Source organism: Streptopelia decaocto (genome assembly GCF_964273445.1).
Source record: "Streptopelia decaocto genome assembly, chromosome: 5".
Classification (NCBI taxonomy): Eukaryota; Metazoa; Chordata; class Aves; order Columbiformes; family Columbidae; genus Streptopelia; species Streptopelia decaocto.
Genome location: NC_138659.1, coordinates 16,864,095 through 16,878,024, shown reverse-complemented (window position 1 = coordinate 16,878,024; position 13,930 = coordinate 16,864,095). Strand labels below are relative to the sequence as shown.

The window sequence follows — 13,930 nt, the reverse complement described above, 5'->3', positions numbered from 1 at the left end:
AGGATGCTGAGGTTGGAGGGGGTCTGTGCAAGGCCAAGGGACACCACCGCCCATGCTGGCTCCCGGCGTGGATGGGGAGAGAAGTACAGAAAGAGAGAGAGTCAGCAAGAAGGAAGAGACAACAGAAAGCCTTGAGAAATAGAAAGATTTATTTAGCAAAAGCCAGTCGACTAATGACAACACCCAAGGGTTAAGTGCACTTACATTGACAGATTGATTGGTTTCTTGATAGATTGAGTCAACAGTTAGTAACATGACAGTTGTAGGAAAAGAAAGGACAAAAAATATAGCTATAAATTCCCAGTCCAGGTCCATAACAAAAGTCAGAGGCTAGAGAGGTGTCTTGGAGGCAGCGCTGACTTAGGAGGAGGATCATCTACACATGTACACCCACAGTGTACATGCTGGCAGGGTCCCACCAGTTCCAGCAGCATACCCAAGCCCACGGGGCACTCACGACCTTCCCCTGTGGGCAGAGTGCCAGGCAGGAAGCTGAGCCCACAGCCGGTCCCTGCAGCCCTGGGGGCCCTGCCTGTGCTGTGCGTGTGCAGCAGGGATGGGCAGGAGATGCCTCAGCTCTGCCTGGAAGAGACTTCCTGCTGCTCCTCCCAGGCTCTCCCTTCATCTGTCCTGAACTTATGGCTGAGCTCCTGCCATCTCCTCTCCTGCCTGTGCCATGTCCTGTGTGTGCTGCCATCCCCACCTCTCCGTCCCAGTGGGACCAGCCTCCCACCTTGTACCTTCACCTCCAAGCGCTGTGTGGTGGAAGTGGGATGTCGCAGTCCCCAGCAAAGGGGCTGACACACAGCGGCACAGGTCAGGGTATGAGAAGGTATTGGTGGCCAGAGGACAGGAGAAGCTGGGATGCCCTGCAACTGGGACTTGCTCCCATTTGTGGCCAGTCTGGGAGCTCCCCTGGACACCAGGGTGCTGCTGGGACACTGAAGCATGGCTTTCCTTCCCACTGGTTGTTGCACAGCATCCAGCCTCCTCCTGTCCTGGAGGGTGCAGGGCACCATTCGTACCAATCCCAGGGTCTCACCCCAACCTCTCTCCTCAGGAGCCCTCAGTCCTCTGGGGCTGGGGCAGAAAGAAGCAACAGACCTTCCTCAGCAGCCGGGCTAACACCTGGAGGAGAGCAGGAGATCGCGCCTGGGAGATGCTCAGCTAGGGGTTAGGTGCAGGCAGATCTAGCACAGACAGAGCTGGTGATGGCGAGAGTGGCAGGGAAGCAATGAAGTGAAACAGAAGCAGGACAGGAGGGTGAACAGGGAGGAATCAACTGTGCCAATCTCCACCTTGTCAAGTGTTTTCACAAGAACCGGGGGGGGATCAGGACTCTGGCTCATACCCCTTCAGCTGTGACCTCCTAAGAGACCGCAGCAACAGGCAGCTGATAAATGTGCTTGTAGAAAAGAGACAAGCTCTGGATCCCTTGGAGGCCCCCAGAGATGGCTCAGCTGTGGGTGCCTTGGGGTCTGGTGGGGGATCCCAAGATCTTGGATTCACTTTTCTGGAGGGTGCAAACCAAAGTCATGAAGGAGCCCACCTGCAGACACCAGCAGTTTGCTGCCCACTTAGGGGCAGCACATGTGCCCACCCCTGCATAGAGCAGATGCCAGCACTGCGTCCCCCAGCCCTGCTCTAGGGACAAGTGACTGCTTGGGAACAGCAGGGTTTGTCTATAAAGCAAAGCAGGGAGTTTGTGGTGATGGAGGTGCAGGGAAATGCTTCAAAACGTGATTTGAGAGCACCAGAAAGGCTCTGAAACATGGCAGCCATGGTGAGGAACCCAAAGACTAGATAATGAGGGGAAGGACACTAGGTGTCCCCATGCTGCGTGCTCCACACCCAGCCCTGCCTTCCACCCCACTCCACAGGCCGGGAGAGGAGCAGGCAGTGCCCCCACACCCTCCACCTGCCTCAGATAGGGACAAACTCTGTCTGGGAGGTACCACAAACACCATCACCCTGCCAGGAGCTGCCTGAACCTGGCATGACCTCGTCTCACCTCTTCAGCTCCTTCCCAGGCTCATCCCCGCTGTCCCTCACTGCCTCACCTCTCACACACCCACACCTACAGTGCACTGTCACCAACCCCAAATCTCCCGCTAACTCTGCCCTGGCCTCATCTCCCAACATCTCCATTATGTAGACACTCCTGCCAGCAGCTTTTTCCCTGCTCACAGCCTTCCACTGGCTCCTCGGTCTCTCTTGTTCTCGCTCTGGCCCTGTGCCTGCTCTCTTGTTCCCCCTGCAAAAACCTTCATCTGCTTCCCTGCTCCCCCTGCAGCCGCATCAGCACAGTGGCTGATCCGGCAGTGTCCTGAGGGGTCCTTTGCTTCTGCTTGACCTCCAAACGCAGCTTGTGGGGGGACAGGGACCAGGGGGAGCACATGCAGCTGTCAGCTCGCTGTTCCATGTGAAGCAGGGACTCTCCAGCCCAGCACACAAGCCCATGCACGCTGGAGCACAGCACATCCAGCACACCCCCAGGGCACAGCTTGTCCTCACCTCTGCACACCTCCCAAATGTGTGCTGGAAGCCTCATGCTCCCTCCTCTGTCCCCTCTCCCTCCGGGCTGTCCCATCCCTGCCAGGGCTTGGGGGCTATGGCCAGGACCTGCCCCAGCTCCGGTGGGTCCTGGCTGCTCCAGACCACCTCCTGCCGACCCCTACACCGCAATCTCGTCCTCCAGGCTGTCGCCCAGGTCCTGCCTGGGCTGGACGTGGAGCAGGCGCGGCGGTTCCTCCTGGGACCAGGAGTCTCGCTCCTCGCTCTCGTCCGTGTTGGACTCGTACTCGGAGGCGATGCCTGACTCGCGGAATTTGAGGAGCTCCAGGCTGCCCAGTGCTGGCTCCTCCAAGGCAGGCGGCCCCGAGCTCGGCAGAAAGCGGTAGCACTCCAGCTTCACCAGACAGTCGTTCCTACCTATTGGGCTGCCCAGAGTGCTGGGGAAGCCCGAGCCGGGGCCCAGCGGCGGCGGGTGGGTGTCCTCAGGCTGTGGGGTGGTCGGGTCGCAGAGGACGGGGAGGACGTTGGAGCGGAAGGTGATCTCCAGCAGACTGTCCTGGGAGCCTGCTGCAAGGGAAGGGCATGGCTGAGAGGCAGGCAGTGCTACCCTGGAGATCTCCAGCCACCACAGCGGCTTCAAACTGGACAGTCTGGGGCCATTTGGGTGTCAGCCTCCCCACTGCCACCATTTAGAGGGGGTCACTTGGTGCTAGGAGCTGCTGCTGATTAGCAAAGTGCCAGTTTTGCAGGATAAAAAGTAATGTGACTGCCACCCCAGCTCCTGCAAGGTGCTAATGGCCATGTCTGCTGGAGAGGAAGGCCAAGGAAGGGCTCTTGGGCAGGTAAGGGGCTGGCCTAGACCATGCAGCCACTGTGGAAAGCATTTATACAGCTGATGGACATATGTGACTGCCTGTCCATACAGCCCTCCCCAGGCCCCTCCCACACTGCATGCAAGCATCCTGCCACACACACACAAGCCATGCCAGAAGGGCACAAATATTCCCCTACAGAAAACCACTGGAATTACACAAAACCCCCATGAGAAACACCCACATGGATGTCCTGTACAGACCCAGCTAGCTGCGAGGAGACAGGAAGGGGCAGGAGTGCTTACTAGTGTTGTTCCCTGCCAGCTTCAGCTCCAGCTCCTGCACCTGTTTGACCAGGAGCGAGATGTGCTGCAGCAAGTCCTTGTTCTGGAGCAGGAGCTGGTGCACGCGTGCCTGGGCCTCCAGCCGTGCCGCTGCCTCTGCAGCCAGCTGGTCCTTCAGCAAGTGGACCTGTGTGACAAGGAGAGATGGGTGAGCATGTGGGAGATGCCTCAGTCCTAGCCATCCCTACCCCTCTGCCAGGGCTCACCAGCATACCACCAAACAAACTGAGGAAGAAGCCACTCCCTGCAGGTACCCACAGACATGATGGGGAAAGTGGGGGCAGGTGGCACTGTCACACCAGGGCACACTCAGCAAATCCAGCACATGGTCCCCTGGTCCCTCTGATGGAAAAGCTGAGGCAAACGGAGGTGGTGCTGACTGAACCGTCGGCCGTGCACACGTGTCATGAATGCCTGAGGAAAGGGCAGCCCAGGAGGGAGCCAGAGAGATGCGGAAGAGAAGACACACTGGACAGACTGCACGGTGCTGCTGGTGCATGAGGGTGCAGCCCTGTGCTGCAAGCTGTTCCTGGCTGAGCTGTCTTTCCAGGCAGGTTTCCCAGGGACAGTGTTTTGCACCAGGCAGTGTCCAGCCAGTGGTGTCTCTCGCTAGCAGAGGCTGGAGCATCAGAGCTGCCCCAGAACTGCTGGCAGCTCCAGCAGGCACAACATGCCTGGAGCAGCACAGATGGCGGAGCGCTGCCGGGACATGGTGTCTCTGGGGACATGAGCTGGCTGCTCATTCTGGCCCTGGGAAGCAATGCCTGGATGTTAGCTGGTGGGAGTCCACAGGCAAGAAGTACATTGATTTTAGCATAACCACCCATACGCATCTGTATTACCAGCACTGCATCACAAGGAGGTTGGGACGCTGCTGGGCAAGACCAGCCAGGGGCCCTTGCCCAGGGACAGTGGGGATAGGTCTCTGCTCTGAGCTTGAGCAAGGAGAGCCACAGGAGCATGCTCCCAACAAGGGGACAGCAGCACAGAGCCACTCAGGACCCATACCAGCTCAGCATCCCCTCCTGCCATCCAGAGCTACTACAAATGCTCCTCTCCCCAGCAAGGACTAAGCCAGCCCAGGCTTGTGGGGAAAGAGGAAAGCATGGGTTTAATGCAAAAAAAAAAGTCCAAAACAAATAACAACAACAACACAACCCACAAAAAAAAACCAAAACAAAACCAAAAACCACACAACAACCAAACCATCTCCCCTCCCCCCCAAGAAAAACACCACCAAAAAAGGCAGTTTTACCTTGGCCTAGAAGGTGACCTTGGGGACGAGGGGGAAGTTCTCTGCACCCTGCCGAACCCGTGAGCTGCCACAGGGTCCCAGAGCAGCTCAGCTGGGAGCCACCTGCTCTCCTGGCTGGTGTCACCAGCCACCTGGGGACAAAGCCAGGAAGGACTCCTGGCCTTAATTCAGGAGAAGGAACTTTCACAGGTATCTGTGAAACACCTTGCAAAAGCAAGTCTCTGGTCAAGAAGGGAACTAAATGGTATCTCATCCTCAGCCAAGTAATTAGAGGCCCAGATAATTACAGGATGGTCCCCATAGCTATAGACCAAGCACAGATCCTTGTCCACATAGTGGATCTCCCGGCTTTGTTAGTAAAGCATTAAGCCTGTGCCCATCACCACATGTTCAGGGACAAACTGACTCGGTACTTTTTGAGAGTAGATAACAAGTGCCATTGAGAGAGGTGCTGATGTAATGCATTCTGTCATCTGAAAGGCATTTGACGTGACAGGGCCCAACTTTTTCATTAATAAAGTACAATGATACAAAATCACCACAGTGCATGGTGAAGGGATTAGAGAGCAGCAAAGTGACAGCTCCTGGGACAAGAACCATCTCAGGGTGGGCAGAGCTCCAGGACAGAGAGTCAGCCCTTGGAGAGAGGAGGATGAGGCCACTGGCTGCCATCCCACCAGACAGCCAAAAAATAGTGTTACTCTATTTCAGTTTTTGGTTTTTTTTGTTGGGTTTTTTTTTTTTTTTTTATCTGGAAGTAGGAAGAAGAAACTGCAGGTAGACAAGGACTGGGAACTATGGAAGGTGAGCAGTCCCCACTACAGAGGGACACGGCTTTGCGAAGCAAGCTTTGCCTGTAGCAACATGATACTTGGGCAGACATAAAGCTCCCTGTGACGATGCAGGTCAGAGGGGAAAGTGACTTCACGTGCCCATGACCCATGAAGGCAGGTAGGCTCTTGGGACAGCAACACAGCCAGAAGGACCAGCACTGATTTTCTGATGCATAAAGAGGAAAGCCATGGAAAAGCACAGAAAAGCTGCTGAAGCCCATTGCTCAGGCGAAGATGAAAGTCAAGCAACTGCAGAGAGCTCTGGGAAGGGTCAGGGAACAAATAAAGCTAAAGTAATGAGTTGGATAAACCAGCCAGAGCTGCTTACATGAGAAATACCTGCATGGAGAATTAGTTGGCTAACGCTGAGGCCAGGCATTTGCAAGAACACAGGGGCCAAGGGACCAAGAAAGCTGGAGGCACACAGACCTAACGCTAATCCCTGCAGGCTCAACAGAGCCATCACTGGGCACAAGGGCACAGTGAGACATGCCTGGAAAATGTGACAGAGCACGCTGTGCCACGGAAAGTGGGGGACGCAGCCTGGTCTGTTCCCACGCTCCGGTGTCAGGGTCCACCCTGGCTCAGGTTGGGTCCCCACCCGCGGTAGCTTCCCTGCTTCGCTGCTCCAGCAGCGAGGGGCTCAGCAGTGCACCCCAGCCCTGCCATTGCCCCCAGGAAAGAGCTGAGGGGACCACCTGTGCCACGGCCACTTGCGTCTGCTGCTGCTGCTGCTGCAGGAGCTGCTGGAGAAGCTGCATCTGGTGGTGGGCAGAGAGGGGTGTCCCCAGGTCTGGCAGCTGGGCAGACGAGGGCAGCAGCATCTTGGGCGATGCTGTCAGGATGTCTTCAGGGTGGAGACAGCCCTGCAAAACACTGGCGTCAAAACTGTGATCTCATGTCCCTCGCCACCGAGAGCTGGCAGGCATACATGGGCTGCAGCACAGAGCAGACCCCCACAGTACCCAGGAAAGAAACTGCTGCATTCAAAGCAAATGCACACTTTGCTGGGGGTGCTGAAAAACTTTGAAGGCAGTATGTTTTCAGTCTTGACAAAAAACAAATACTTTTGTAGAAAATTCCTGAAAAGACTGATGCTTCCCATGGGAATTTCCACTGCATTAAAAAAGTATTTTCTTTTTTTTTTTTTTTTTTTTGTGGAAAAACATTCCTAGTAGCTCTGCCCGAGATGCTTTCCGTGTGGCTGCACATAGCTGAGCCTCGGCACGGTGCTCTCCGGGAGGGCCCCGGGCCCCAAGCCAAAGGGCAGCCCTGTGGCGGCAGATGGCTTTGATCCAAGAGCTGGGGAATGCTGCACAATCCCTCCTGATTCCCGGGCCCCCGGGATGCACAGCAGAGCTGCAGGGCCGGGGCCACGCCATGCTCCGAGAGTGGAGGGACAGGACCCACGCACCTTGGCATCGGCGTAGCCACTTGCCTCCTTGCCCACGGCGTCGAGGTCGGTCACCCCACGGCTGAAGTCGAGGATGTCAGCTCCAGGCAGCGGCAGCTCCACAGCGTCAATGTCTGTCTCCTCCGCTGCCGCGGCCGCCCTCTCGGCACTGGCGAGGCGGCAGGCTGCAGGAGCGGTGTCAGAGCAAAGCACAGCCCGCTCAGAGCAGGAACTTGCCACTTGGTGTGGTGAGTGATGCCCACCGGTCCCCACCACCCCCATGCTACCCACCCTCCAGTTCCCAGGGGAAACCAGTGCCGAGTGACACGGCTGTGCTTCCTGCAGGGGTTTGCAGCCAGAAACACAGCCAGCACCAGCACGGCAGAACTGGGAAACAGTGAATGGTCAAAACCCCTGATGTGGGACAAACAGGCCATCAAGAGCAGAAGACACAGAGAAAGCTAAAGAAAGGTTACAAGAGATTACAGGGAAAAAACCCAGGGGACTGCATATCATGTCTGGGACATGGTGCAGAGGAAAAACAAACAATGGTTGGCCCAGGACAGGCCAGCGATTCAGACACCATGATAGCGCTGGCTGCAGAGGCCGGCAGGAACCACAGCACAGCCCAGGCTGCTCCTGCTGGGATGGGGAATGGAGCCCCAGCACGGGCTGTGGGGCAGGCAGCCCACGCATGGACAGGCAGCAGGACCTGCCAGAATCCCAACAGGTGTTGCAGGTGTTTGACCAACCTCTTGCAAAACCTTTGTCTCCCCTCCAGTGCAGCTGCCAGCACCATGGAGCACGGCAGCTCCCCGGGGTCCCACAGAGCCTGGGGCGATGGGGTGGACCAGCAGTGCCCAGCCAGGAGCATCCCTGTACCCCCAACCCGTGGGGCTGAGGAAGAAAGGGAGGCCTGCAGGCTGCCTGCAGCCCTGGGAGCTTGATACAAAATACCAAGCACAGCTTTGCACACGCAAGGAATTGCAGAGCTCGGTCCACAGCAAAGAGCTGGACCCAGCCCTGCGAGTGCTCGAGGACGCAGGGAAGGTCTGTGCTTGGGGTCCCTTCTGTGGTAGCAGCAAGGAAATGTTTGCAGCGTGTGCAGCCAAGCATAAACAGTATTTAGGCACCCAGCAGAGTCCCAGGCACTGCTAATGGGCTCCCAGCAAGGGGGATGTCTGAGAGGAAGACAGCTAACACCTAGCGAAGGCTTCGTGCTGGGCAAGATCCCAGCTTGAGCTTGAGACGCCACAGGCCAGATTGCTGTGCAAATCCCTTCCCTGCAGGCGTCAGCCAGCAAGCACCAGTGTGAGAAGTCGGTGACTCTGCAGTTCTCCTCTGCCAGGCTCCAAGAACCCCACCCTCACAGAGTACCTGGGACATCCAGGTCGTCCCCGTTCCTCTCGCTGTCTCCGTCCTCCTGCCCGTCCGCGTTCTGCTGGGTGTGCTGCAGGCTCAGCTTGTGGCAGACCTCGAACGCCTGCCCCACCGTCCGGACGATGCGCATGGCTTGGCTCTGCGTTGGGCAAGGAAAGGAGCAGCATCACCTCAGCTGGGCTGTCCCTGCCCACTGCCCTCCCCAGCCTGCTGCAGCTCTCAGGGGTCTCTGGGTGCAGCCACAGGCACCAGAACTCAGGTTACCACAGTGTCCTGTCCCAGTTGTCCCACCCCTCCATGGTGGGATGCGTATCCCAGAATCTTTACCTTCTTCTTGGATTTGAAGACGTTGCACCTGAAGACATTGCTAGACCCATCCCTGGCGATGTAGCTGAAGATCTTTAAGTCCTGGGAGTCGTGAGACACGTAGAATATCCTGCAAGGACAGAAAGGAGGGGTGTATATCATCTGCAACGCACATATTACCCACGGTGCCCAGGAGACAGGCAAGGCTACAGCCAGCACTTCCCAGGGCACGTCCTGGGGTGCTGGCAGATGCCCAGCCTCTGCAGCACATCCCAGATAAAGCCCATCAGAAATCTTTTTGGCAGTGGCTTTGCCTCGCTGGGAAAATTAGCCCACTGACTCAGCAGCAGCAAGCATTTTGTGAAGGCAGCACGTAGCTTTCTCTGCTCAGCCCCCAGTGACAGAGCTGGACCCAGGAGCCCTCCAGGGATGGAGCAGAGCAAACCTCACTCCTTGCCTTGCCTGCTCGGAGAGCTGGCCTGCTTGCTTGGGTGCCTGCTGTCCCCTCTCTGGCACAGCTCCCTTCCATTTGGCTTTCCTGGGACACAGATGCCCCACGCTCTTAGCTTTTGCCAAAGAGATGGAGGAAGAGAGATGGAGACTTTTGGAGAGCACAGCAAGTGACAGCAGCTCCCCATGGTCAGTCCTCAGCTCAGAGCTGGTGCAGTGTGGTGTAACCAGCACGGTAGAACCACCCAAGTCTCTGTCCCCTCACAAAGCAGGCTTACCTGTAGATGGGATCATGCATGACGAGCATTTTGTTCTCGTCCCAGGCCCATTCTTTTTTCTGCAACAAAAGAAGCTGAAAATGAGTACGTTAGATGCTGCCCTTGAGATCAAGGACAGGGCAGAGACAGTCCAGAGGCAGACCCGGGAAGCTCTTGTCACAGCTCTGCTGCTGTTCCCCTGCAGCCCTCTGCTGAGTGCTGGGTCCTGCTGGGCACCGGTGATGTCCCTCACCACCTCCTACAGAGTCCCTCGAGTCCCTTTTGCTCCTGCACCAGGGCTGGTTCGGCCATGTTGCAGGACGACGGCTCGTCCGTGGCCAATCCCAGCCCACCCCTCTTGTGCTTCCCAGAAATTCCAAGAATCCTGCATGGCCCCACACTGCAAAGGAAGGGGACCCGCTGCCCCAGGGACCAGGTCTGCCTACCTTCTTCTTCTTCTTCAGAATGACCTTCACACCATCCACCGACACAATGAGGCTCACTTTCTTCTTCTTGATGTTCTTGGCTTTAAACTCATACTGTGGGCAACAGAAGCAAGCACCTGAATTAGTCTTCCTGCACCAGGAAAGCCCCAGGGAGGGCTGAGGAGGCTCCAATGGGAAGGGGTGAGAGAGGCATGGCAAGATTTCCCCAACTCCACACGCCTCCCGGAGCACAAGCCCACATCAGCCTGTGCATCCATGCTAGGGCAGGACAGGGGGACGTTTTGCCCTGCAGTGTCGCTGTGCCCAGCATCCGGAGGAGCACACCGTGAAGCAATCCAGCCCCTGGCTGTGGATAATGCTTTGCTCAGGTTTGTCCCACTAGCTTGTGGCCATTGCTGACCTCTGGGAAGATAAATCTCATTTTGAGTGGGGCTTTTTAGGGGCTCAGTATAAAACTGAAGATGATTATTGAGGACTCTGTGAACCTCTCCAGGGGAGATGGGATAATGCAATTACCCACTTCAATCAGAAGTCACTGGACAGGAAAAAATCATCAACAGGAACTTCCAAAGATCAGTGACTAAACACAAAGCCCTGATCCAGCCCCGAGGAGAGAACGAAATCCCCCAAAATCCAGCCACTTTTGCATTTGAAGTCTTGCAAACAGGGAGGGAGCTGGTGGGGCAATAGGCTAGATGAACAGCAAGCTCCTGCTGTGGGATTTTTGGGGAGTCCCATAGCCAGTCTACCACAGGTGCACCCCCATCAGGTACCTGGGGTGCTGGTCCCACAGGCAGGGTGCTGTGCACAGCAGCAGGACAGACCCTCTGTGCCTGCCCAGCAGCAGAACAGCCCCACATCCTGCACCTCACATGCCCAGGGAAGAGGAATTTAATTAATCCGCTCATTATTTCGCCAGTCTCTCTGCAGAGGGAGCAGAGGGCAGGCACCCCGATGCCTCCAGTCCGCACCGAGCCTCCTTGTGACATTTCCAGCACGGTGTGATGTATTAACTCTGGCAGCCGGAGCCAGCAGGCAGGAAAAGCTGCTGGCCCTGACCTGTGATCAAATGATAAAAGATCCCAAAATACAATTCCTCAAAGCCATTGTAGAGTTGCTGATGTGGATGGGAGATACAGATGACTCAGAAAGCAGTGGGGGGAAGGCAGCTCTGCCCTCCCCAGTGTACCCACCAGCCAAGCTCCAGGGCTGATGCTGTGGTGACAGGCTGGAGAAAGCAGAGCTCAGGCTCCCACCATGGCTACAGCCAGCCTCAAAGTCCCCAGCACAAACCCATATGCTACTTGCAAGGCTTATTCCTCATGGAGAAGGGTCTCACCAGAGTCCCTCACCAAAGAGCCCACCAGGGTGGGTTTCCAAAACCCTTCTCTCATATTCCTCTTCCCTGTCATTACAAGCAAGAGGTGAAACTGCATCCAGGAGCCCCCCCTCTGTGACTTGCTAAGACATGAGATCCTGGCAGTGTGTCTGGTACCTAATACTAAAGAAATGTCTTAATTTAGCACTGAAAAGGTGAGCTCCAGCCTGGTTACCTTGGAGTAACTAACCCAGCACTTTCTGAAGCTCTGCATGTGATTTTTCTGGGAGCCATAGGCTGCGCTGGATGCTCTCTGCAGCACCCTGAGTGACTGCATGGCACCTGCTGAAGATGCAGCTTGATTTATTGGTCCTAACGATCATTGATTATAAACATCAAGCTGCTTTTCCGAGCTGCTGAAGCCATGGGATTTCTATTTTGGGACATCCCAAGTGCTAATGAATGTGGGCTTGGAAGAGAGAGCAACCCTGAAAAATATCTCAGGGTTAGTGAGGCTATTTTTAGGCTGTTTTTCTGGGTAACAGCCCCAGAACAGCAGTGCAGACAGGCCAGGACGTTTCAGCAAAGATGCTGCCCAGCTCCGGCATATGTTTCAGAGACAGAATCACTGCAGAGCTCCTTGGAGAGGCTCCCGCAATCCCTGACTGCAGACAAGCGACTCTGCCTGGGCTTGCCCTGAGCCTGGCATCGGGGAGTGCCATGGGGAAAAGCTCTTCTGCCTCTGCCATGCTGAGGCCAAAGCAAAACTCCAGCAAGAACCAACGGGAGCAAAGAAGTCAAATTCTCAGACAGGCTGACCAGCCAGATTTGTTAAGCCTTTGCATAAATCCAGGCCTTTATCCTGACGCCAAGGCGAGAGCCAAGCTCCTTTGCAAGTCTGAGCCATGTGCTTAGAGAGCTATTGCACACCCTGCCCCAACCAGAGCTCGTTAGCACAATCACTCCAACGAGCACAGATACTCTTTGGGATACGTTTCCCATGGAACGAAGCGCTGCTCTAACCCATAAAATGCTAATGAACTCATGCCCACTGGGGCCCTAATGAAACACTAACCGTAACTTAATAACACATTAGCAAGGAAGAGGATTCAATAAAGCGGCAATTCGGCTGAGCTGCCTCTCGCACCCCTGGGCTGCGTGAGGCAGATGCGCTGGGTTCCATGGGCCAGGAGCTGTGTTGCTGGTTTTCACAGACTTTTAAATTTGAGTTTGGGCAAACAGGTGCAAGAAGGGATGAAAAGCAGACCGAACCGAGAGTGAGCATGTACTGCTCTGCAGAGCCTGGCACACTGTTTGTGTGCTGCCACCCCCCTGCTTACAGCCGCAGCCTGCAATGTGCTCTGCCTTGTTCACCAGGCTAGTTCAGCAAAACAGAGGCATTTCAGCCCAAGCAGCAGCTCTGGCTAGGGTCAAAGGAATCAGGACTGCGTGATTCCTCTAAGTGAGATTTGAGCCACAGAGACTGTAAGGGATGAACCTCAAACCGCACAGGGCAGAATTTTCGCTCAGAGCTGCCGGCTCACGGCACAGCAGTTGACATTAGCAGTGACAGCAGCTGCCACCACCAGCCCTGCTCAGTACACTGCCATGCCATGTTGACAGGACCTGCCCTTGCTAACACCTGCCCTGCAAGCCTGTTTATGAACGGGGCAATAAGAAACCTCTCCCTATACAACTGATCGGGACCTCCCTGGCTTGGAGTTATTCTTGATCATAGCTCTGTCTGCCCTGGGCACAGAGATCTGCTGGGTCTGTCCGCGTTTGTCAACATCCCCCCTTCTGCTGTAAAATGGAGAGAGAAAGCTTAAGAGGGATGCAAACCATTAGGGTTTTAGTTTCCCCTGTTTCTGGGAGAAGAGCAGAGGTGATGGCAAGGTTGGAAATGCCCCTGAAGGGACTCCAGGACCATCTGCATAGCCACATCCAAAACCAGCGGGCACCAGCTGACCCAGAGGTGAAGAAAACCCACACGCTTCCATGGAGGCTGGATCAATGCCACACAGCCCTTGCTGGGAATATACCCTGCATCACCAAAAGTGTGCTAAAAATCACACCATCACTGCTAACAGGCTTCTCGCCAAGCCAGTGCAAAACTGTGTGTGTGGCCAAGCAAAAGCAGGGTTTCTCAAAGCTGCCAGTGTGGGACCCGCTCTGCTGCCCAGAGGGGATGGGGATCATGCTCAGGAGGAGCTGGTTGACAGCAATTCACCCCACTCTCTCTGGATACAGCATTTTGGTCTTAGGTGACCCTTTTCCCCTTTGGTTTCTCACCACTTATAAATAACTGAATGGCCAGAAGGGCTTTCTTGGCTTTCAGTCCAGGTAGTTTGCCCATCTTGGGCACATTTCTGGATTTTGAAATATCTGTAACAATTCTACAAATTTGGGTTAATGATATTAATTCTTGGCTACAGTCTCAACTATGAAAAAGAAGTATTAGATCACTTGTAAACTCCAACCAGCTGAAAAGTTAATAAAGATTACCCCTTAATTTTACACTGCCCACAAAAAAAAAAACAGTTCAGCTTCTCAATTAGAAAAGAAACATCTATTTCATCAGGCCACAAGGGCCTTACCATTGACCTCAGGTTAGTGGGAGTC

The 13,930-nt window shown here is 55.3% G+C and overlaps 1 protein-coding gene across 8 annotated transcripts in view; it reads right to left on the bottom strand.

The window, feature by feature from the left end:
* The window catches only part of NOS1AP (nitric oxide synthase 1 adaptor protein), a 43,819-nt gene that overhangs the window by 4,555 nt on the left and 25,334 nt on the right, over window positions 1-13,930 (bottom strand). Inside the window, exons 3-11 of one of the 8 annotated variants that reach the window (XR_014184231.1) lie at window positions 9,991-10,083; window positions 9,566-9,639; window positions 8,859-8,967; window positions 8,529-8,670; window positions 7,173-7,336; window positions 6,457-6,624; window positions 3,632-3,797; window positions 1,912-3,081; window positions 62-1,861 (exon numbers count right to left, since the gene is read on the bottom strand). Coding sequence is in view for 7 of the 8 variants with exons in the window: in XM_082054508.1 (XP_081910634.1) it covers window positions 2,675-3,081; window positions 3,632-3,797; window positions 6,457-6,624; window positions 7,173-7,336; window positions 8,529-8,670; window positions 8,859-8,967; window positions 9,566-9,639; window positions 9,991-10,083 (1,323 nt within the window). In the remaining variant the exon portion in view is untranslated. Of the gene's footprint in view, window positions 1-61; window positions 3,082-3,631; window positions 3,798-6,456; window positions 6,625-7,172; window positions 7,337-8,528; window positions 8,671-8,858; window positions 8,968-9,565; window positions 9,640-9,990; window positions 10,084-13,930 lie in introns of those variants that run through there. The other 7 variants (XM_082054504.1, XM_082054505.1, XM_082054507.1 and 4 more) reach the window with 7 other exon arrangements.